Source organism: Phaethon aethereus, assembly GCF_964289735.1.
Source record: "Phaethon aethereus genome assembly, chromosome: 10".
NCBI lineage: Eukaryota > Metazoa > Chordata > Aves > Phaethontiformes > Phaethontidae > Phaethon > Phaethon aethereus.
The window spans coordinates 14,877,079-14,899,316 of NC_138586.1; the positions used below are offsets into that span (position 1 = coordinate 14,877,079).

At 49.4% G+C, this 22,238-nt stretch overlaps 1 protein-coding gene across 1 annotated transcript; it reads left to right on the top strand.

Moving 5' to 3' along the window:
- Window positions 1-4,791: 4,791 nt before the first annotated feature.
- Window positions 4,792-9,274, top strand: LOC309408307 (protein FAM162B-like; the record flags this gene model as incomplete). Its single annotated transcript, XM_082004106.1, has 4 exons — window positions 4,792-5,008; window positions 6,896-7,001; window positions 8,390-8,498; window positions 9,167-9,274. Exons 1-4 carry the CDS (start codon window positions 4,876-4,878, stop codon window positions 9,272-9,274), a joined length of 456 nt encoding a protein of 151 aa, XP_081860232.1. The 5' UTR covers window positions 4,792-4,875.
- Between the last annotated feature and the right edge of the window lie 12,964 nt (window positions 9,275-22,238).

A 22,238-nucleotide genomic window follows, 5' to 3' on the forward strand; every position in this document is an offset into this window, starting at 1 on the left:
CCAAGTGCCTTTTTAGTATTTGTTTGCAGAACTTAGCAACTCCAGCTCCAGTTCACAAGCTTCACTGAGTTTGGCTCCTATTAAGACAATTCATAACTCCATTCCTGTGTCCAACAAATACTTTACTGCATCTTAGCTAAAAACCTGGAGCCGATGGAAGGGATTGAAGCAAGTGGGGCTTATGGGTCCTCTTGGCTAAGGCAGCATCCGTTGTTTGTAGGCATTTCCATTACAATCAGGAGAGGTAGGAGTGGTTTCTCATGCTGTTCCAGAGGTGAACACATCTTAAGCAGCAAAGCATCCAGGCTGTTAATTGGGGTTTATCTTCCTTAAGAATAAATGTTCTTAATGGCAGAATCTTCCTAGATATGGATCATTTGGAGATCTTTATCCTTACAATGTTGGGCACTTCTGCTCACACCCTACACATTCAGGGCCAAATCCTACTCATTCTTGTGTTAGTAGCAGATATAGAGAACAGCTCAGATCTTTTTCACCTGGGGAAATGACTGCTCCTGTTGTAGAAAATACCAAGTGTATTACATCAATTACCTGTCCCTATTAACAGATTGATGCCAAAAGGCTCATATGGTGTAAAGTAGGCAAGATTTACTGGAGTCAGTGGAGTTTGCTTGGTTGTTTTTTTTTTAGTAGTGTGGCTTAGTGTCTAATTTATGGTTGCTAGGCAAGATTTTTCAAATGGTAGTGATACTATCAAATTTGGAGGAATAGGGACAATATCGGTAGAAAATGCAGGACCTTTCAGTAACTGGATAGAGGAATCCCGATTTTATTTTTTGTAAAGCAAAGCTGAAGCTTAACACAGAAAGAGGGGACGGACTCCTTCATTGGCACTGCTCTCTTTTAGCAGATGCCTTGTTTTGTTGATAACACTCAAGATTATAAAAAAAAAAAAAAATGAACCCTGTGTGTCCTGAAGTGATTAAAGTCTCATGCTGGTGCTTGTTTTCAGAGCTCTTTACAAACCCTCTGAGTCTGGTTTTCCTGTAAGATGCTGTGACTGTTCCCTTGATTTGACTTGGCCATGGTGAGAAATAGTTAAGGAGCTTTTAGTTTCTTGGGATTTGCATGTGAGTTTCCTTAGGGTAGATGATTTCCCGATATGGGGAGGATGTGACTCACCTCCTGGAGAGAACTGAAGCCCTGGGAGTGCTGCTCCCTGGGGACCCTGGGGCAGAGAGATGGGCTTTTGGGCTGGGAGTCTGCAGGTAAGCGAGACATTTCTAGGCAATTCATTGCTCTTGCTCTGTTAAATTGCGCTGCTGGAGAATACACAGTTTTGTGGAGGAATATTTCCTGACTCACTTAGAATTTCATGAGCTACAAGCCCATCCAGGATTGCTTGTTTATCTCGTCTAGGAACCAAGACAGAGCTCTGCTGCATATTTAATTAGATGGGGGGAAGGCAAAGAATTTTGAGATAAGATTATCTTCTGCTCCTCATCACAGCACTCATGTAAAAAGTTTGCGTGGCATGCAAAACAGAGCCTTACGGTAAGCCATTTGTTTTTGAGGACACTGCACATGAAAACAGCTTTACGGAGTAACACTTTTTTTCAGTTGAAAAAATGATGAATTCTTTTGTGTATACAACTAAAAAAATTTGTTGTGTAATCTTATGAAAATGAACCAGGAGATGTAAAGAGAAGCGTGGGAACCCGGGGCTTCAATAAACCCTTTCATTCCTGTGGCTGTTGAAAGCAGGAAAAGAAGAACAGGTGAAGAGAAGCAGAGTCCACGTTTCTCATTGATGTAACAGGCTGACAAGAACTGTAACTGTGCTGCTGGGAATAACAGTACAAAGTCAGTCAGAAATCAAAGACCAATCGATTTTATATTGTGGCCTTTCAGTTCCAGTTCTGCAAAGGCTTTTGTGTACGTTTAGGGAGGGGACGGTGACTGGCCGCCAGTCCTGGCTGCCGTCAGCTGCAGGAGCAGAGTCCGAGGTGGCGGAACGGGGGTGAAGGCGGTGCAGCACCAGGATGGAGTCCTGGGAGGTTCTGTGTTTAGTTTTCCTCCTTCCGTGTTGGCACCAGCCTGCAGCAAGTGTTACAGCTGCGTATCGCTCTGGCACAGAAAACAGGAATGGCAAGAGCCTGCACGGCTCAAACCCTCCTCTGCTCGCTCTGAGCTGGCCTGCTCCTTTGTACCGCAGGACCCTTCGGATCTCCGCTCTCCCCCGGCAGCGAGGCTCGGAGGGGGTCTGGGGGGCACCTGTACAGCCAGGCAGCGTGTGGGTTGTTATCCGAACTGTCCAGGGCTTGCTGAGGAGCTGGGGTCCTGCCTTCCTCCTGGCAGAGGCTTGCGGGTGGAGGATAAGACGGTGCTTTAAGCCTGGTTTTGCTAATGCTGCACCTCTGAGCAAGTTGTTACTGCTCTACAATAAACTCCCTCTCTGTGAGCTTAATGGTCACGAAGTAAGGGTTGCACTCTGCTAATGAGTCACTGATGGGAATCAGGCGGTGGCTTGGGGAGGGGGCTGAAAGGATGAGCCTCACGGGGCTGTTCTGTAGCTCGGGCAGGGGGGCACGTGCATGTACTGGGCTGGGCACGAAATTTCTCTAAGGAGGACTAAGGCCATCGGGCTGCACACAAGCTGCCTTGGTCCCAGAGCATTCTGCACCTCTCGGCTGTTCAGGGAAGGATTCGGGACGCTCTGGGGAAGAGAGAGATCCGCAGCACGCGAGGGAAAGCTTGATTTCCTAACGCAGTGGCGTGTACAGCCTTTTATGAGTTTTCATGCACTGCGGTAAAACCCACCCCAGCATTAAGCATTCACAGTGCCAGAGAAACAAGTAAAATCCAGGAACAAGTAACTGCCTTTGTGGTTTCACGAGGACCTCTGTGTCTTTGCACTTCTAAATGCTGGCATAACAAATCCCGAAGCGCTTTTTCGCTCGCAGAGGTGATTAACACAGCTGGTAGCTGGTGTGTCTTCTAGAGGAAACGACTGGCACCAGAGGCCCAACAACGCCACGATTTTCTCCGCGTTTGAGAAACTAAAAGAAAAGTGTTCCTTTTTTCTCTTCAAATCCATAATCAGACACAACATAAAGACGGTCACTTTTGCAAGAAACCTTTCGGAGAGTGCCTGTTCAAGGCAAAATGCCCTGCGCAGCCAGAGCCCCCGTGGGGTTGCGCAGTTCCCGGCGCGACATGAGCGTCGTGGCAGCACGTCCCACCCGCTGCCCCCAGCCCCTCCTGCCCGCCCAGCCTGGGCAGCGAGGGATGTCCAGGCGTACAGTGCCTCTTTGTAAACTTCATGCTATAAATGCACTTTTTCTCCTTCCTCATGTCCATCTTCCCTCAAGGGAAATCCTGAGCAGGACGCAAATATCCTCCGTGACTTTACCAAGTTTCCCACCTGCTTCTTCCAGCACAATCACCTGCACTGATTTCTGCTCTTTTGCAGGTCTCATTTGCAGCTGGAAGCTCAAACCACCATTTATTTTCTATATGGGTTCCTAATCTGGAAATGGATCTAATTTGCTTTACCAAATTACAAGTAAATTAAGCTAAACACATTGTGTTATGTCCGGATGCATTGTGGAGCTTTTCTGAAAGAGGAAAAAAAACATGTTTGTCATTGCTGCGAGTCTCTTCTTTCCCCAGTATCAATAACTTAATGTTCTGAAAAAATATAAAATGTCTCTATAAATGGTCAGGGCCAGGAGCCAGGTAGCTGGAGCTGCATCTGTCTCATATCTTTTGTCCTCTCAGCCCTTAAAGAATATCCTTGCCAACATCCTGAGCTCTACTGCCTTGCAGATCCTCCCCTTGCTCTTCCACACACTTTGATTATCTGCAATATTTCATTTGATAGTATTTACTAAATAGTTCTGAAAATTTTCCTTTTGGCAAGTGCTTCTTCCCTTTCAAATGGAACTTTTTTCCCTAGTTGTAAATCAGCTTTAGAGCCTTGTACGTCTAAGGAGAGTAAATACCCCACTGCTTCAAATGGGACAAGTATTTTGCATTTCCACTTCCTGACCCATCAGGGAGAAATTTGTGCAAAAAGCAGGAGAAATGTCAAAGTGGTAAAATAACGCTGGTTTTGGTTCATTCTCTGGTTAGAACAGCTGATGTTATGGAGAATGTCCAGCACTATCTAGACTTTGTGGAGATTGAATTCAAAGAGGGCAAATACTTTCTAGGTACTGCTACATTTCAGTGACAATTTTACCAACTGACAAATACTAAATCACGTGAGGTTTTTGATGTAATTTCTTAGTTTACTGATTTAAACCTGAAATATATCTGAACTATATTTCTTTGCCAGGAAAGTTTGCAGTCTGGATGCGAGATGGACTCCCCATCTGCATTTATAGCCACAAACATCGGCTTTAGTTTCCTTCCGTCAAACCCCATTTATTCCGAGATAAGGGAACCGCTGCTCCTCTTCAAAAAGCCTGTTTAACGCAACTGATTCGCAAGATTATTTTTTAACTGAGAACAAGTAAGAACTCTACCAGCTTAGCTGGCTGTGGTAATTAGCAGTCACTAAGCCTATCTTTGGGGAAATGTAGCACGCTGTCTCATTTAGTTCTACCATAGTAAGAACTGAGAAAATAGTGTCAATACCCGTTGCTCCCCTGAGCAGCTCCGTGGGATGGAGAGCCCGCGGCAGAGCCCGGGCTGGGCGTGAGCTGCCGCAGCGCCGACGGTCTGTCGCTGTGGTGAACACGGGCAATAAATTCAGCTCGTCACCGTGACGCGAGCAAAAACCGTTGGCAGCCAGGGTGGAAACGCATGCTACTTCCTTCTTACAGGAAGGGGTAGTTTTATGTGCCTAACTCTAGAAGCAGCCCTCCGGGCTCCCGCGGGTCCCCCTGCGTGCTCCCAGGCCGGGGCGGGATGCTGGGGAGGCTGCTGGGGCGCAGCCCCGCGCCCTGGCGCGCGGCGGCTCGGCCGGTCCTGCACCCCGCCAGAGCCATCGGTGACAAAGCGAAGGGAGCCCAGGACGTGGCTTTGCAGACGGCTAATGCAGGTGGGTAGAAAGGCTTCGGTCGCTGCTCCGTGCTGCAGCACGGCGGGGAAGGGTATCGGCAGGGAGGTGCAAGAAAACGACCCTGTGCTTGTCTGTGGCTGCGTTCCTGCAGTGCTGCATCTCCTGGGCTTACAAACACTCCTGAGACACGGAGCAAAGGGAGGGCTCAGACTAGCACAGTGCACGAGGACGAAGTTTTTTGTGTTAAATAGTCCTCTGCTACAGCAGCAAGTGCAAACTGATACTTCATGTCAGGGAACCTGTTAATTAGAAGAAAAAAAAAATAGATGTTCCTCGTCATACTCAGCTGCCAGATTTCCAGAGGAGGACCAGCGCACGTCCCCGCACGTGCAGGGCTGGTGCAAGTGGCAGCCTCTGCTCCCCACGCTGCTCATTACACCCAGGACTGTGCCTGCCTGTGGCAGGCAGCGCTCTGGCTTACCTGGCAGGCAGCAGGCACGGGCTGCTCCCACATGGCCGAGGTCCCTGGCAGGGAGAAAATTTCCCCTCCTCTTTCCACCACCTCCTTGGCTGTGCCTGGGCAGACTCCTCAGCCCGGCGAGGCTGGGCTGCACGGGGCTGCCCGCGCTCCCGCGGGATGCCTGTGGGTCTCCAGCATGGGGCTTTGCCCTTGTCTTCCCTGGGATGGATCCTGTCGTTTTAGTGATCCATCTCACTGCTTGCTGCAGGTCTGGTTCAGACACTTGCTGATAGTTCAGACGTAGCTCTCTTGGTCTCGTTGGCACTCTGTAAGAGAAATAGGAGAAGCAGGAGATTAAATTTACCTGGGGGTCTGGGTGGAAGATTTACACCTGGTATTTTTCAGCCGTTCTCAAGTCCTGGCGTGCATGAGCAGGCCTGGGGCCAAGGCACTTAACGTGATTTCACCATCTCAACACCGGCGGGAAGAGAAGCTCCCTGCGCCCTGCTCTGTAGCGGCAGCGATTTCCTTGCAGCCACGCACCAGCAGTCCGGCCACAGCCAGGGAGTGTGGGACGCTGAGACTGGGAGCATCTTCATACCCTTCCCTTACTGCACGCCCTGGTCACCCACGGGGCGTTTCTAAACACCAGTCCCACATTTGCAAGCACAGGGCACCGTAACCTGGCGTCTTGGGTGCACCTCTGGGTGTGCGAGGAGTCCCAGCTACCGCGTGATGACCACCCGTACAGGTGGGCAATGCAAAAGCCAGCTTTCGAGCCAGCCACTGCTTACCCTATTTTTGCAGGGTCTCCCTGCCGCTGCCCTCGTCGTGGCCTGTCATTGAGTTCGTTTCAACCAAAAGGAGCCAGAGTCCCTTTGTCATTGTGCTGGTGATGAGGGCACGCTGATGGCATCACCACGGTAGTCTGCTGGGGTGTAATGTATCGTCATGGAGCACAGCAATGTGGTACCCAGCTTGCATGAGAATGCCTGCCAGCCTCCCACCGGGCTGCCTCTTAACAGGCCTCGTCTCTCCATCAGCGGTTTTAGAGGGAGATGCTGTCGAGGACTTATTAGTGCTGCTGGCAGCGTGCTTACCTCGCTAGTCGGGCCCTTTAAAAGCAAGATGCCAGCAGGGTGAGAGCATGCTGTGGGCTTGGGTGACTTCAGCCCCGCATCCCTTCCCCCCTTAATCAGGAAGGTTAGAAGAGATTTTTAGTTTAAAACCTACCTAAGCTAAAGGAAAAAGAAAAATAAGCAAAATGAAATAACCTGCAAATGTAACTAAGTTTCTCACAGCAGCTGCTGAGTTCTTTGACATTAGAAAGCACATTTGCCTCTCACAGAATAAAAAAGTGCCATTCTGAGCTTTCAATCCTTTTCCCCTAGCTTTTTTTGACAGCTTTTTTCCCCATCCCTTCTTTAACCTTAGCTCATTTTTTTCCTTTATAAAATCTCTTACAGGTTACAGACCTTTCAAAAATGACAGAAGACCTACAAATTTTGACAAAAAAGTGTTGGTATGGGCAGGACGCTTTAAAAAGGAGGAGGACATTCCCAAGCACATATCGTAAGTAGACCTGTCTGAATGATCCTTCTGGATGTGAACATACAGATTGAGACCCCCGTCTGCGTTACCCAGAATTGTGCTCACACGGTGAGGGTTAGTGCTCCTCCATGCTGACAGGGCCTGCTGCTACCGGTGTCCAAAAATAATCTGAATTTTTGGGAACATGAACTTTTCTCATGCCCTGTGAAGTAAACTGGATTCACTTGTGTTAGATATTATAAGTTTCAGACTAAGCTGAAATTGTCTTTTGCAAGACAAGTGGCTTTGTAACTCAGAAGTCACCATGGTAAAATATGATCCACTTTGGATTTTTGCATGCTTTGCTAGTTTTTATCGATTAGCAATTAATAATGTTGCGCACATTTTAAAAAGAAGTTGGGGCTATACACAGCTTTGGTGACAGACGTCTGAGTTCCTCAGGTCTGAGCTATGGTTTCATCTCCTTGTCGAGGCATTTTGTTAAAGGATTGTCACTCAGTTTTGGAGACCTAATGCTTCCTGACTTGTGACCTCCCGGGGGCTCCTCCAGCCAGCCCTCCCCTTGCAGGCGTAAGTAGACCCATGGCTGGGTACGATTTCATGAATGACTCCTTGCCACGTTGCAGCCTCTTGTGAGCACGACTTGTCGGATAAATGGCGTGAGTCGCTGACGGAAGGTGGAGGAGATTCCCCAGCGCTGGCTGTGGCTGTTCAGCTGCTTGGGAAGGCAGCTCCGGACAGACGGCACAGTTGCCCGCTCCAGCTCGGGCGCAGCCTCCCGCCGCAGGCAAATGCTTGCGGGGCTAATGCCAGCTGGCTGGCACAGGGCTACGCCGCGGCGGGGCAGGGCAGGGATGTGCAGCTGGGATGGGGATGTGGCTGCAGACCCAGTCACCACGTGCTGTGCCTCGTCGCTGTGCGAAAACTCTGTGTTGCTCTCAGCCAAAATGTGGTTTTATTCGGCTGAGGGTGGCATTGCCTGGCCCTGGTGGCACAGCCCCGGTGTCTCCTGGTGCTGTGCAGCACCCCATGCCCTGCCCTGCCCTGCAACATCCGAAGCCGGGCCCCTTGTAATTCCATTATCACGGTGAAAAGACCTTCCTCTCCTTGTCATTTTTCAGGTGTTTACTCTCATATGCAATAAAAGAAGGCAGGAGAGCAGGATTTGTTATTCCTGCTGTTACTGATGGGAGTAGCAATACCCCCACCTGGTGGGAGGGTGACTAAATCTTTCCCTCATAGGCTATTTTTTTGAGTGTTCCTCTAAGCACCTGCAGAAAGAGAAGGCTGAAACACACTGTACATTAATAGGCGGTTGCTGGAAGAACTGAGGGTTCGCTCCCCAGCTCCCCATGATCTCATTTCACACATGCTGCTGCAGGATGGAAACTCTGCTCTGTCCTCCGCAGGTCCGAGGTCCTCGACGCAGCAAGGAACAGCGTCAGGATAAAGGTTTGCTACATCATGATCACACTGACCTTGCTGGGCTGTTTGGCCATGGTAATCACAGGCAAAGAAGTGAGTATTGCTTCTGGGTGAACTGATCCGCTTAATGTGTGGTCTACGCATGCTCTCTTTGCAGATAAGCGCCTGGGTGACAGATAGGCTTGAGAATAAGTCCATATAAGTGATCTTTGCACAGGATCTCTATCACCCCATTCTCCGGGGGAAAGCCTGGCACGGGGAAGCACAGCTTGCTGGTTAATGTGCTCCGTCTGACCCAGTTTGCCATAAACCTGTGCACTGCCATGCTCTGTGTCACAGTATCTCAGCACGAGGCCAGTCCACAGGCTGTGGAGCAGCTCAGACCGTGTCAGTGGTGCCTGGTCCTGCTCTGCATCCCATGAGGGCACCCATGAGGCTCCCACAGTCCTGCCTGCCTAGCCGGTGTGCCACCGTGGCCACCAAGAGCTGTGACACTCACTTCTTCCCATCCCACTGGTGGGGAAGGAAGGTCTCCAGCCTGACCTGCACGTCCCAGCACACCTGTGAACAATTTAGTGTAATTTCCCTGCTAATCAGAGCTGCAAATGCTGAAAATTTGGTAAAACAAGGAAACACATTAACTTCTGTCACTGCAAAATACCAAAAAGGCCAGTGGGGTTCCAAAGCAAGTAGTGCAAATGTGGGGAAATTTAGTGGTGGGAAATGTGTGCATGCGATGATTTTCACCATTTCTTTTCAAGGCTGCTAAAAGGGATCACACACTGCTGAGGATGAACGTAGAAAAGAAGTCCAAATGGAGGGCTGAAGTGGAGAAAGATCAGGAGGCAGCTGTTGGGAAGCCACAATGATTTGGAACAGATTTATTTTAACAGCAGGAGATAAGTGATTTGCACACATGGCATATGTACCTGTCTTCATTTAACTCTTTGGAGTTTTTCCACTGAAATTCTCTCAGGGCAAAGACTTCACTGCTCAAAAACTGTCTATATGAACTGGGAAACTCCTATGGAAACGCAAACAGCTGCTTTCTATGGCCTCTGGCACTGGGTTCTGCTGAAATACAGGAATCTGTCCCGAGTGGAAAGTGTGGGAAGGATGAATGCAGGACTCTTCAGCACAGGATCAGCTTTTCGTGATGCAATGCCTGCAGTGCAAACAGCCTTGGCCGAAGTGGCCGAGGGCAGGGGGAAAAGGAGTCTGAAATTCATTGTGCAAGCACAAAGAGGTCAATTATCTCTACCTCTGAGCCTGCTGCCATCACTGTCTCCTCTTCCTCCACAGCCCCTCATGGGATCCTGTAGCTGGGGAGTGGGGGGATGTGAGAATGAAGAGAGGCTGGGGGGATGGAGGAGTGTGAGCCCACCCCGATGACTGATTTGGTCTGAAAGAAGCTTTGTGCCAGAGAAGATGGTGGTGATGTGGAGTGGTAGCATGGGCACGTGGAGTGGTTTGGTTGTTGCAGGGCAGCCTGGGGAACCCATGCCTGGTGCAAGGAACCTGGCCTGGAGACACCTTTTGTCCTGTTGCACCTCACAGGTTTTGCTATTTCATCTTTTGCTTCCAGTCATTGTCATGAAAGTTCTCTAGCACTTGCTTAGTTGTGATTTTAGTCAGGAGTAATTGTTTATACATGGTTTGCTAAAACTGGATTCTTTTTAATCATCATTGTTCATTAATTCATAATAAAACAGCTGTCCAATTACATCTAAAACAAACACATCTCTTCACAGCTTCATTTACAGTGTCACCAAATTCTCTGGGATGATGTTTAACAGATGGAAGAGATCCTAATGAAATATTGAAAATTACATTTTCATGAAGTTGTTAAACTTGAAGACAGGCCCCAGTTCATGCTTGTGGGTGCTGATGGTCTGAGCCCCCATTCGGCACGTGTATCATTCGCGACACCGCAAGACCCGTAAGACAGGCTGGTGGAGCTGGGTGTGCTGCATGGGGTGACACGGAGTGACAAAACCCAACCGTCTTACCCTGGCCGCCATGGGAGAGGGCAAATGCTGGAACCACGCGCAGCCTTTGTGCAGTGTCCTGAGCACCACACCAAGGCTTGGCCTTTGCCAGGTTTATTATTTGGAGTAACTGCACTTGCTCCATGGGAGTCTGGGAGCTCCTGCTCAGGTCTCTGAGGTTTATTGTGTAAAAAATCATGTCTACTTACTGCTGGTGTGTCACTACAGGAACAAGGTGCTGGCAAGGACGGGCTGGGGCGTTGGCAGGCGGTCAGCAGTCGTCGGGTTCTGGGACTTCACCTCCTGTGCCTGTGGTCACTGGGCAGCTTTTTCTCTCTGATGCTTCTTAGGAGCACTTTTCTCCACGTTGCACACCCGATTAGGATGAGGAGCCTGTGGGAGGGGAATGTTACACTTGTCACAGCCCGGGGTTTGCAGTCCTTGTTTCCAACTCACAGCCCCGTGCAGTACAATTCACCAAAAGTGATGGCTGCTCCCTCCTCACAAAGCACGTCTCAGGGAAGTGAAAATAATGGTCTAGGACAAGCACAGAGTGAACAAGTCCCTGCTGAGAAGACACTTTTACCTGCACAGGTAATATGGGCTCTTTCATTTTACATGACCTGGTTTTCTTGGTTAGTGCAATAAACCTCAAGTATTATCTCAAAGTTAGTGTTCATTTGGGGATAAAATAAAACTGCTCTGGTCAGCCTCTTAGGTTATTTTTTCCTTTAATTCTTAAATAGCTTTCATGTGCCCTTTTTAAGAAGGTACATGTAATGCTTAAAGGAACCCATTTTAATGCTTGTAAACAAATCCACGTCCATGTTCTGAGCTTCCCTGACTTAAGGCGATGACCACAACCATATCTAAAGAATAAGCAAATTAATTGTGACTTTTTCCAATCTCTGCTCTGCACTTCCCTCTGCCTGGGGGAAAAAAAAATCTGCTTCAGGTGTGAGCTATTATCAAATCCTTTTAAACTGCTTGGTTCTGTTAACTAGTGCATAAAGCTGCTGCATTACACATTGTCATTAAGAAAAAGGAGAAATCAATTCCTCCTCCCTGAGCCACTGATGATGGGCCACTTCTGAGCGATCAGATGACCCAGGTGCTTTTGGGCTCTTACGAAAAGCTATGACTATTATGTAGGGAATAATCCTTTACTAGTCCTAGCTATGTGATTATTCATTTTAATATCATAATATTCCCCCCAAAATCAATCGGACTAATCGCTGGCTTGCGCTTGGTCGGTGGCGGGCGGCTGCTGGCGCTGGTGTAGCAGATGTCCCCCGTAGTAACTGGAGATGCCAGCAGAGGACATTGCACTGCTGATGCCTCTCCAACACTGGGACTTACTACTGCTTGTTAAAACCGGTTTCTACCTGTGTTTGCAAAGTCCTTTGACTCTTCTCTTGAAAAGCTTCTAATTAACAGAGCTTCCTGAACGTATAATTGGCAAATCCTTACCACCTTAGGGTTGGGGTTGGTTTTTTTTTTAATTTCCCCCCCCCCCTATATTACTTCAGTGTCACACCTGATCCCCCAGTCATTTAAAAAAGGGATGGGAGGTGTTATTAGGTGGGAGCTATTTTTTAATAACGTGCCCTGTGTTTCCCCAGCCTGGCCCTGAGGACAATGCGAGGGGCTGGCTCTTTTCTGAGGCAGGGGTTGGAGCTGAGGGTGTGCTGGTTTGCTGTGGTTCTTGCGGAGACCAAGGGTGAGTCTTTTCAACTCTTACCTCCTCGTTTACTGCCCTGTAGTGGAGGAAAGAATGCTTCCTCCCTTGCAGGATTTTTGCCATTTTAATGAACTCCTACAAGGAAATGGTTGACAATGTGCTGGTGGCTGGTGCCATAGAGACTTACATTATATTAACAATTATTGGGGAAGATGTTCCCTAGTAACTGGAGTTGATCTAATTCTGCTTCCATTAAAATCAGTGCTGCCGTTCCTCCTGGCTGTGAATTAAGGTTGTTGTCCACCATTTTCTGAAGTCACTGTGATTTCCAGGGACTCAGCTTCCCTAGGGAGTCAGGCTGCTGTGGGGCAGAGCTGGGTGCACTGAGCTTTCTTCTGCCAATGTGGTGAGAACAAGCTCCTGCAGGAGGCTCTGCGTCATGAACATTCCAGTGCCTTGGAGAAAAGGTGTGAGATGGGGAAGTCTGAGCTCAGGAGAACTTAGTCCCTGCCTTACTGATTTTCTCCATCTTTTTCACCTGCTCAGGGGGTTTCTAGCAACACTTGATTTCTTTCCATCCATCTGATATGTGCAGCTCTTCTCCTGGGATGCAGCAAGGCTGATGTGATCCTGCACTTGCAAAGGACTTTTTCCTGGATGCAGATGAAATCTTGCCGTTCAGAAAGATTTCATTTTAAAGACTTCTCTACTCTTTCAGCATTTAGTCTCCCACCAAGCTGGGAAACTGCTGCTTATTTTAAGGCTGAATGCACCTAGCTTCAGCTTCCAGGCATTGGACCTTGTCTTCAATATGGAATATAAAACATCCCATCTCAACTCTTTCCGGTGTGTAACTAGTCACCCCTCAGCTACTGTTTGTGCTTGGATTCCTGCTACGTTCAAAACACCTTTAGTTTCTAACCATTGCTTGGTGGGTATCACTGGCTTACTGGCCAGCTAGGTGATTGACACTCTAGTGAATTTATTCCCGTATCAAGTGATTCACTACATTAGTAGCCTCTTCATAAACAATCAAAATAGATTTGTTGGTTTTAACATAGAATCAATAATCTAGTACTTTTGCAGAAAGAAAGGATGTAAAAGCTTTCCAGACTTTACTGACTACCCTGGAAAATTAAAAAGCACAGTGGTTATGCATCAGAAACTTGTTCTCCTCAGTCTGTGCCCAAGGCAGCAGTGCCTGCAGGAGCAGCGTGGCCAGCCAGTGGCTGCAAATCTGCTTTTGTTCCTGGGACTGCCGAGGGTCAGTTCAAATGATCTTCAAGGTTGAAAGTCTCATCTGGGTGAGATGCAATGATGGTCTGATCCGTAAAGAAACCTGCTCCCTCTTACCACAAAGATCTTTCCAGCCTGAAGCAGCCTCGTGCTTTCTCCTTTGCTCAGCACTGTTGCAGCTGGCTGCTGCTGGCCCACAGGTATCTGGGGTCCTTGTGCCCATCATGATTTCAGAGGTGGCTTAAACACCACTCTCCTCTTTGGATTTGGCACGAAGACATTCTAGCCTAGCAGGAAAGCAGGGCCAATGTTCAATAATTTGAATTAATTAATGGATCATTCATTAATGCATTGAGGTAGCATTAAAGCCATTTTCCATGGTTAAGTAGTTTGATTAACATTAATGTTGTATGACTTATTGCAAACCTCTGTGACAGTCATATGATGAGTAGATAGATCCTGAAGGCTCTGAAAAGACCTGACCATTTAATTCCTTTGCTCTGCGAAGGATCCCACCACAAACCTCAACACTACACCTGCCTGTGCGTGAGACAGCTTTCTACATGAAAGTCTAAAGCTGGGACCTGACTCTTCCTCTGCAGCACTGTGTTCCTCAGTGAAGGGACCCAAACCTTGTGGGTAGAGACTGCTGTTTGCTGGGTGCGTGAGGGCTTGCCATGGGGGGGAGGTCAGTCTGGGACAAGTTTTCATAGGAAAGAGTTGGGCTCTCTCATGGCTCATGTACACTCTGCAGCCTGAACAGATTTATCAGAAACTGCCTGTGAGACTAGACCAGAAAATGGAGGGATTTGCATGCTGGCCTGTAATATATTTCTCCCAGACGAGGTATGGTCCTGAGACTTTTTCTAAATGAAATGGTAACCGAAACAGCCCAATGAATTAGTCATATGCTAATTACAATTACTTCTAATGGCTCATGTTTCTGTTTCCGCAGAATGTCTGAATGCAAACACAACTCGGGTGGTGCACCATGAATTGCACCATGTTACACCGAATGCCTAGATCCCCAGTAGCTACTTTATCATTGTCTAAGCATTGTCCTGCAACGAATTTCTAACAGCAGGGCTATAATCTTTACCAAGGACATCCATTAGGGCTGTAAAGATGTCGTTAGAGCAATGCTGCTCCAGAGGGCACGGAACAATCTCCAGCATGGTTTCAGACTGTACTAAGGGGCTGGAGTAAACCTTGAAACGTAGGCGGTTAAATATCCCAGCATTTCAGTGCTCTAAGCCCCATGAGAGGGCAATTTTACTTGACAAATCAACCTTAATACAAAGCAAGAATACAACTATTGCATGTTGCTCTCTCCCACTCCTTTCCTTTTTTCTTCTCCCGGGAGCCGTTGTGCAGGTGGCACAGGGGATGCTGTGAGCTGGGGGCTGCTGAGCACCCACCGCTGCGGCATGAGTCCATGCACGGGCAGTGGGATGCTGTGGGGCTGCCAAGCGCTGCACAGTGAAACTGCAAGAAGTGGAAGGAGCTGCCTGTGCAGCTGCGGTATCTCAGGTGCTAATTCCCACAGCCTCTCTGTAGCTGCTAATGTTTAGTATCTGAGGACTCTTAAATCTACTTGTCCTTGTTGCCTTTGCTGAACGGTCCAGGGAGGGATTTTGAGCTCATTTCAGGTGAAGTCCAGGTGTCTGTGGAGTTCCATGGGTGACAGCTGGATGTGTGAGTGTCTTCCGCAGCTGGGAGTACACAAGTGTGCTACCAAGATGGGCTCTGGGAGCCATGGAGTGGCTGCATGGGGTGAGGAGCAGAGGCAGCCGTGGCTCAGGTGGCACATTGCATACAGCTCCCCAAAGGCGGCTGATTGCTCCCCAGTGTCCTCTGCTCCGGGCCAAGATCTGACCTGGCACCGGCGTGCTCTTCAGCAGATGGTGCCATCCTCCCAAAAGCCAGGCTGTGAGACCGCAGCGGCTCTGGGGGTCCCAAGGGCAGCATCGGCTCAGCCAGCATGGGTGAGAGCTGCAGTCCCATGACCTGGGCTTTCACCTGCCCGTGGGGTGGTGGGGCTGGGAATGGGGTGCCCAGCGGTGTGGGTCGCAGAGCGGTGCATCTGCCCTGCTGTCACATGCGTCCTCCGCACAACCCACTGGCACAGTCAGTTGCTGTGGTTCATTGCCCTCTGGGCTTCCCACAACACATGGACTCTGCAATGTTCATCAGGCGGGACATGGGCTTTCTTTTCAAGAAGTTCTTAATGTACAGTGACTACCTGAGGGCTGGTCTTCTTCAGGAAGAGCTAGGACAGAATGTTCAGCAGAGCAGCTTGAGCCCAAATATTTTATTTTGCTTCAGTTAGTCAGAAACAAATAATAATAATAATTTTTTAAAATCCTGGAAAATGTGTGCCTGCACATGAGCCTGAGTCACCCGTCTCCACATCCACTTTTGTGCACAAAGTTATGCACCAGCCTGGAAAATGACTTCCAATATCCCTCATTTTTTTTCCCTTACATGTATATTTACGTAAAGGAAAGTAAAAATCTCTGTAGCCTATGTTTATCTCAAAAGTAGGTTTCCCTTGAGAGACAAAGTGAAATAGTGTAGCTGTCTCATCTGAAGGAGGAATGATGCAAATTTTGCTTTCAGCCCCATGGAAAGAAGCTGAAAGTTTTGGGGGAGAAAGGTTTTACTGGGAGGAGGCAGCCAAAGACTCTACTTTCTAACTGCTACGGGGGGATCTAACCCTGCCTTCCTCAGCAGCTCCCAAAGCACAACACAAGGGCAGCCAGTGCCATGCCACCCCTTTTGGGGGGGGAAGTCTGCATCCCTGGGAGCGGGGCTACCCTGCGAAGGGAGCAAGGGCAGCCTGGCAAGGGCATCACCCCTTTATGGGCTTGTTTTGCTTTTATAGCTGAGGACTTAGGATGAGGGAGGTTTCAGGGCTGGGGCTGGGGTGCTGGGAAGGGGTCCCCCATCATGCAGGGGCCTGGGGATGCTGCTGAACTCTGCCTAAGACCCCACTGAGGTGATCTGTGGACCCTGAGCTGTGGGGCTCCCCTGGGAGTGTACCAGAAAAAGTATCACTGCTGAGCAGTGACATCTAATATAGAAAGTGGCAGAGTGCAGAAATATTTGCAAACCTGGAAGGGAAATAGTGGCAACAGCCTGGGTGTGACACGAGAGAAGGGAAGGCTTCGCCTCCCTCTTCCTCTGACTCCCTCCTCCCTGATAACTATGTTTTTATCAACAAGGAAATGTGATTTGAGTTGCTTTTACACATCAGCCAGGGATCATGACCTGGAAATTAAGGCAGCCTCCCACACGCACTTATCAGCCCTCTCACAGAGGCTTGGTCAGGGTCTGGATGCTCTCACACAGCAGCCGGAGCAAGCTCAGCGCTTCCCAGCTAATGTGCTCCCTTGCTGCTCTGTATGCAGGCATACGTCTATAAACAGCAATAAAACCACGTACTTAACCGATAAAACAGGCATAGGAACTCTGACATCCAGGCATCAGAGCTGAGAAAACGGCTGTCCTGGAGACTAACCCTCTGTGTAGGCTGAACCGTTATGATTTCCGACTCAACAGCTATTATCCTCCATTAACCCACCCGCCGTCTCGCTGCCCTTGCCAGGGTGCCCACGACCAGCGTCTTCGAGTCCCCAGCACCGGTCCCGCTGGCTGCTCTGTGGCTGGGGCAGCTCGGGTGCTCGCCGGCTTGCGGTGCTCGGCCGGGTGCTGCTGGTACCGGCGCAGGTTTTGCGAGTGCGAGATGAGCTGTGTTTACAGCCTGGCAAACCCAGGTCCCGCAGGGAAGGGCTCGGCACCGTGTGCGCTGCTCATCACGCACATTGTGCGTCCTGACAAAAAAATACGCGTTTCACCGACTGACTTGCATGTGCCGGCCGAGAAGGCATGTTGCTGAAGGGGAAACCTGGCTGCTTGCTGTAAAATGGTGTGTTCAGATCACCCGCGTGCTGTTTATGTGGCTCCACAAACCCAGGAGCAGTTTTACAGCACGGGTCTTCCAGAAACACAGGCTTTGCTCTGGAGAGGCGGAGGAGTGGGTAACGGCTCGTGGTCTGAGAGGATGACTTGTCAGAAACAGAAGTTATGTCAGCTGCCCTGCTAAGAAGTGCAAACGTCTGCGGTTTTGAACTACGAGCCGTTTGATGCTTAATTTTGGAAGCGTAGCCTCGGAAAAAGGAGGATTGTGTGGTGCGCGTCTTGGTGTCGCAGATGGGGTTTGGCAGGGAGCACTGGGGGGCTGTAGGGCTGGGCAGCGCGGTGCTGTGGCAGAGAACTCGGTGCCGGCGGCTCTGCCTGCTGCCGGAGGGCAGGACGCAGCAGGGCTGGGCGCGCTCGTGTGCGTCTCCAGTGCTACCGTGCACCTTCCAAATTTGCTGCTGTTAGAGCCGGTGACCCCTTCCCAATGCTCCTGGCAGGGGTGGCATGGCCGGTGCTCGTGGGCAGGAGAAGCAGCGTTGCTCTGCGGGCTGCGCAAGGGCTGAGCCGAGCACAGCGCAGCCTGACCAGGGCTGGCAGCACCTCCTGAGCCTCTCCTGAGGCTGAGAGCATGAAGAAGCCTTGTGAGCCTCTGGACAGAGGGTTAGTGAGGCTTCTGTGGCTGAAGCGCTCCTGCTTCACGCTAGCTGCCAGCTGTGCCTGGGCCCTGGTTTCGGGCACTGCTCTGAGCTAGCGTGCTGCCACAAAACCAGGAATCGTGTCCCAGGGCTGTGTCCGGTCCGTAGCTCTGTCCCATCTCAGCCCACCCATATCAAGCTGCCAAATGCTCTGCTCGTAGCCGGGTGGCATCCACGCAGACTGTCAGCCCTTGGTCTGGGGTGGGATTTTCTGGTGGACCTTGCTGGGGTAGCTGTGGTTGTTGGCTCAGGGCAAACCCACTCCTATGGTGCACCTGCACCGACGTCCTTCTGGTGTCATCTCCCCATCTCTTGTGAGAGAGGAACGGGACTCACAGCTACTTTTTAAAATGCAAAACCACAGCCTGACATCTATGGAAATTTAAGTTAAGTGCAAGAACCACTTTAGAGACTTTTTAATTGACTGGAGAATAGCTTTTAACCTAGGTTGAAACTAGATTTGCATAACAATTGATCTAAAAGCTCCACTGCCTCCCACAGCCAGAACAAGGAAACCTGTTTCTGCTCGGTGTTATGTTTTAAGTGCTTCTAACAACGGAGCAATTCAGTGTTTAAGTACAATTTGCAGGCTTTACAACAATAGCCTGCTGCAGAGAAAACTCCCCCCTGACATTTCCTCATTTCTCAAGTTCTGCTCGGAGGCCTGAGCACATTTTAGTAAAAACTTTCCCCCCCCGCTTCGCTTACCATTCATTCAGTTACTTGTTCAAGACCTAGGTAGTTTTAGAATAAACCAGAAATTGCTGTTCTAACTTTTTTTTTCTTCTTGTGGCAGAAAAAGCCATTAAGCCCAGATTCAACTTCATGCACATGAGCAAAATAACTTTTATTAATGCCTTTAACTGTGATGAGTGAAAACTCCAAGCTGTCAGCTCCCACTGCAGGAATAGTCATGATACTGTGCTCAGGTTTTATATTAAAAAAGAATGAGAAACCACACGTCAACATGTCAGTGAAAAACCCGTGAAAGTGAGAACACAGGATACATGTTTATTAATGTTATAGTTCAGTCAAAATGTGAAAGCTGTCAAGTAGGGAGGAGAAAGTGGGGCCTGAGTTTCTATCTAGTAGGCTTTCCAGTTCCTGTTTGACTTTTTTTTTCTTTTTTTTCCTCTCTTTCACCTTTTCAAGTAGGAAGCTCAGGATCCAGCCAAACAGCTTTTTATCTACCTCCTTACACCAGCAGATACCGGTGCCTCTCCTTGCTCAGATTGCCTCCATCACTGAGCAAATCTCTCCGGGCTCTTCTGTGATTTACTGGCAACCTCCTCCATCAGGTCACAAATCTGGTTTCTGGGTGTGGAAAAGGACTTGCTGAGCAGGGCTGCCTGTCCAAAGAAACGCGGGTTGGATATTTTTGTCTGCTCAGAAGCTTCATCTCAGCAGAGCGCACCGTGCGGCCGGCTGTCTGGGGTTTTTGACCTCAGGTGTAACGCTGAGCCATGCGGCCCACGCGTGTCCCCTCCCCGGTGTCACAGCCCCTGCCCCCGGTGCCAGCCGCCGACCATGGCACCTGCGTCCCGCCGTGGTGGCAGGGGCTAAACCTGCCCTGCGGAGTAGGGCTGAAAGAGGGAAACTGCTGTTGCCCCGTCCTTAGCGGGGGCAAATGGGACATGGAGGTGGGTTGGGAAATGCTTCCTTCCTCCAGTGGTTCACCTTACGGTGGCTGCTGTCGGCCAGCTGGCATCCGTGCTCGCATAGGCACAGGCGTTTCATCTCCTGCTTAATCCTGCAGCCTTGTTAATCATGAGTTTCCACCATGCAGTTGGACAGAGACTGAATCTGGCCCAGATTTGGTGAGGGATACAGGAAGACGACGTGCTCACACCTTGCAGAAGCTGCTATCTCCTCTGCCAGAAACGCAGAATTTCTTTATTTTTAAAGTAAATCTCTGGTTACCATGGTTTCGGGGAAGCACAGATCTCGCATGGCTGAGAGGCTTGAGCAGCACTGTGAGAAGTGTGAGGCTCCCCAGCCCTGCCATGGGGCTGGTTTGGCCACTGGTTTCCATGCCAGTGTTGCCAGCTGGGCCACCTCCAGCTGCAGGGGTGCAGGGAGCAGGGTCCTATGGCCCAGACCTCAAGGGACTTCCTCGGCTGTAGAGATCTTTCCAAGATCACACTTCCCCCACGTGTTTGCAATGCATGGGTACAGACCAGGTGGTGTACACCTTCAGAGAAATATGATAATTTGATTTAAGGAAGCCCTCCTGTGCCAACATTCTGCCTACAAGTTTCAGCAGGACATGTAAAATCTATCCTCAGAGCCTAAAGATTTTCCCACCGCTGCAGGTTTAGTGTTATAATCTTTTTTTTTCAGCTTGTTTAGTATCCAGGCTGCCAATCAATACATCTTGTCTCAAATAAAGGACTTTGACCTTGGTTTATTTTACACCTATGGATGAGATCTTGTAGCCATTAGAGGCTGCTCATCTGTTACACACTCAAGGGACAAACAGGTATTATTAGAAATACTGTCACCTTTGGGGCATCTGTGGGGATTGCGAGAAGCAGCAGCGCATCCAGGTGGCTTTCAGAGGGGGGCTGGCAGCTTGGGAAGTGCCCTTGGAACCGCTCCTGTCTTCGCTGCTAGCCAGCACCGTGCTGATTAATCACTTTTAAAGTTCAGTGAATCCATAATCTTGCCGGGAAATGTTGAGGAAGCAAATTTGCTCTGAACAGAAGGGAGTGAGTGGGCTCTGAGGGTAGGACTTGTTCCCATTTTAAATAGGTCTTTGTTGGTGCAAAACTAAGTTCATGCAGGATCCGTAAATGTCTCTATTTTTCCTTCCCTTTACCTTTTTCCCTTTGAGGGAAGACAATTTCTTCAGTTTTTCACTGGTCATAGCTTTCAGTGAGAGTTTTGGAAATGAGGGATGGTTTTCTTCTCCTCTTTCCAACAGGGACGTGCAGGGGGTGAAGGCAGAAGAAGACCTTAGGAGGACAGGAGGGCTCTGCTCCTCCTCACTTGCCTGCCCTGCCTAATCCATACTGGCTACCAGCATCAGCTTTGCAAGGGAATACCTGTGTGTGACTGGCACAATTTCTTGAGTGCAGGAGTGACAGAAACCAGAGCTGTAGTTATGATGAACAACACATATAAAAGGGAAGAATTTGCCCCTTTGCACGTCCTTCTGTGAGTAAATGGCAACACTTCAAACCCAGCATTGTTAAACTGTTCAGGAAAAAACGGGAGCTCATAGGAAGTGAGGTTGATTCCTGCTTCTGTGTGGACTGGAGCCACCAAAATTACTCTGTCTATGGCATCAGCTCCTCCATCACCAGCAGAGTGAGTCCAAGAGGAAGAAATAGTCACGGAGGCAGAGGGAAAAAAAAATCCACCTCTCTTTTTTTCTTAGCAAATTAAATGACCTCCACTGGGGAGTTTCTAACACTTCTAAATGGTTGACTGAAGGTCCAATTTATTTCCTGTCAGACTCTCACATGCTTCAGTGTGACGGGGACTGCCCTGCGAGCGCTCAGCAGCCTCTCCTCGCTCAGAGCCGGCATCCCTGGTGCACCATGCGTGCTCTGCCCGTGCGAGCTGCTCTGGACCACGAGTTCCTCACCCACAGCCGAAAGGCCTGCTCACCAAATGTGCTGCTGGCCCTCACCCCCTTGGACATTTATCAGACTTTTGAGCTTGCAGCTTCTCAGGCAGTGGGTGCAGTTTTTGGCTTGTTTTGTTGTTGTTAAATAACTGCTGTGTTTGCAGCTTGTTTGGGGCTCCCCATGGCTTCCAGCAAAGGCAATGCAGCTTGGGCTGTCAGTGTGGGTAACTCTTCCTTCTCTCAGATGTCCAGTGTAGCTCTGTTGCTGGTGTAAGGACACTGTCTTGCTTCTGTTGCAGGTATATGGACACACAAGGCAAGGAAGAAAGTTTGGAAATGGATAGAGTTGGCTTTCATGATGTCAGGGTGAGGCTCCTTGCAGTCTACACTGTAGCTCTGGCCAGAGAGAAGGCAGCCACAATGCAGCTGTATTTCTGATGAAAGCCATTTCCGAAGCACTTGATGATTTTAATAGCTTTCAGTTAATGTGAGCAGATGAGGCCAAGCCAGGAAGGGCAGCCCAAAATGTCAGGCTTGCTGCTTTCCTAGGGGAAGTAGCCCAGTGCCAGGCTCCAGTGGGCAACTGAGATGTTGCAAACCAGCTAAGCTCTGCAAAGGTGATGCTGTGGGGCCATGCTGGCTGGTGGAGGCAGGTGTTGGGGACAACAAAAGCTTATCTGGGTGAAGAGAAAACCAACTCGCAGTGTGTCCCAGCCACACAGACCTGCTGCTGCTCCTTGG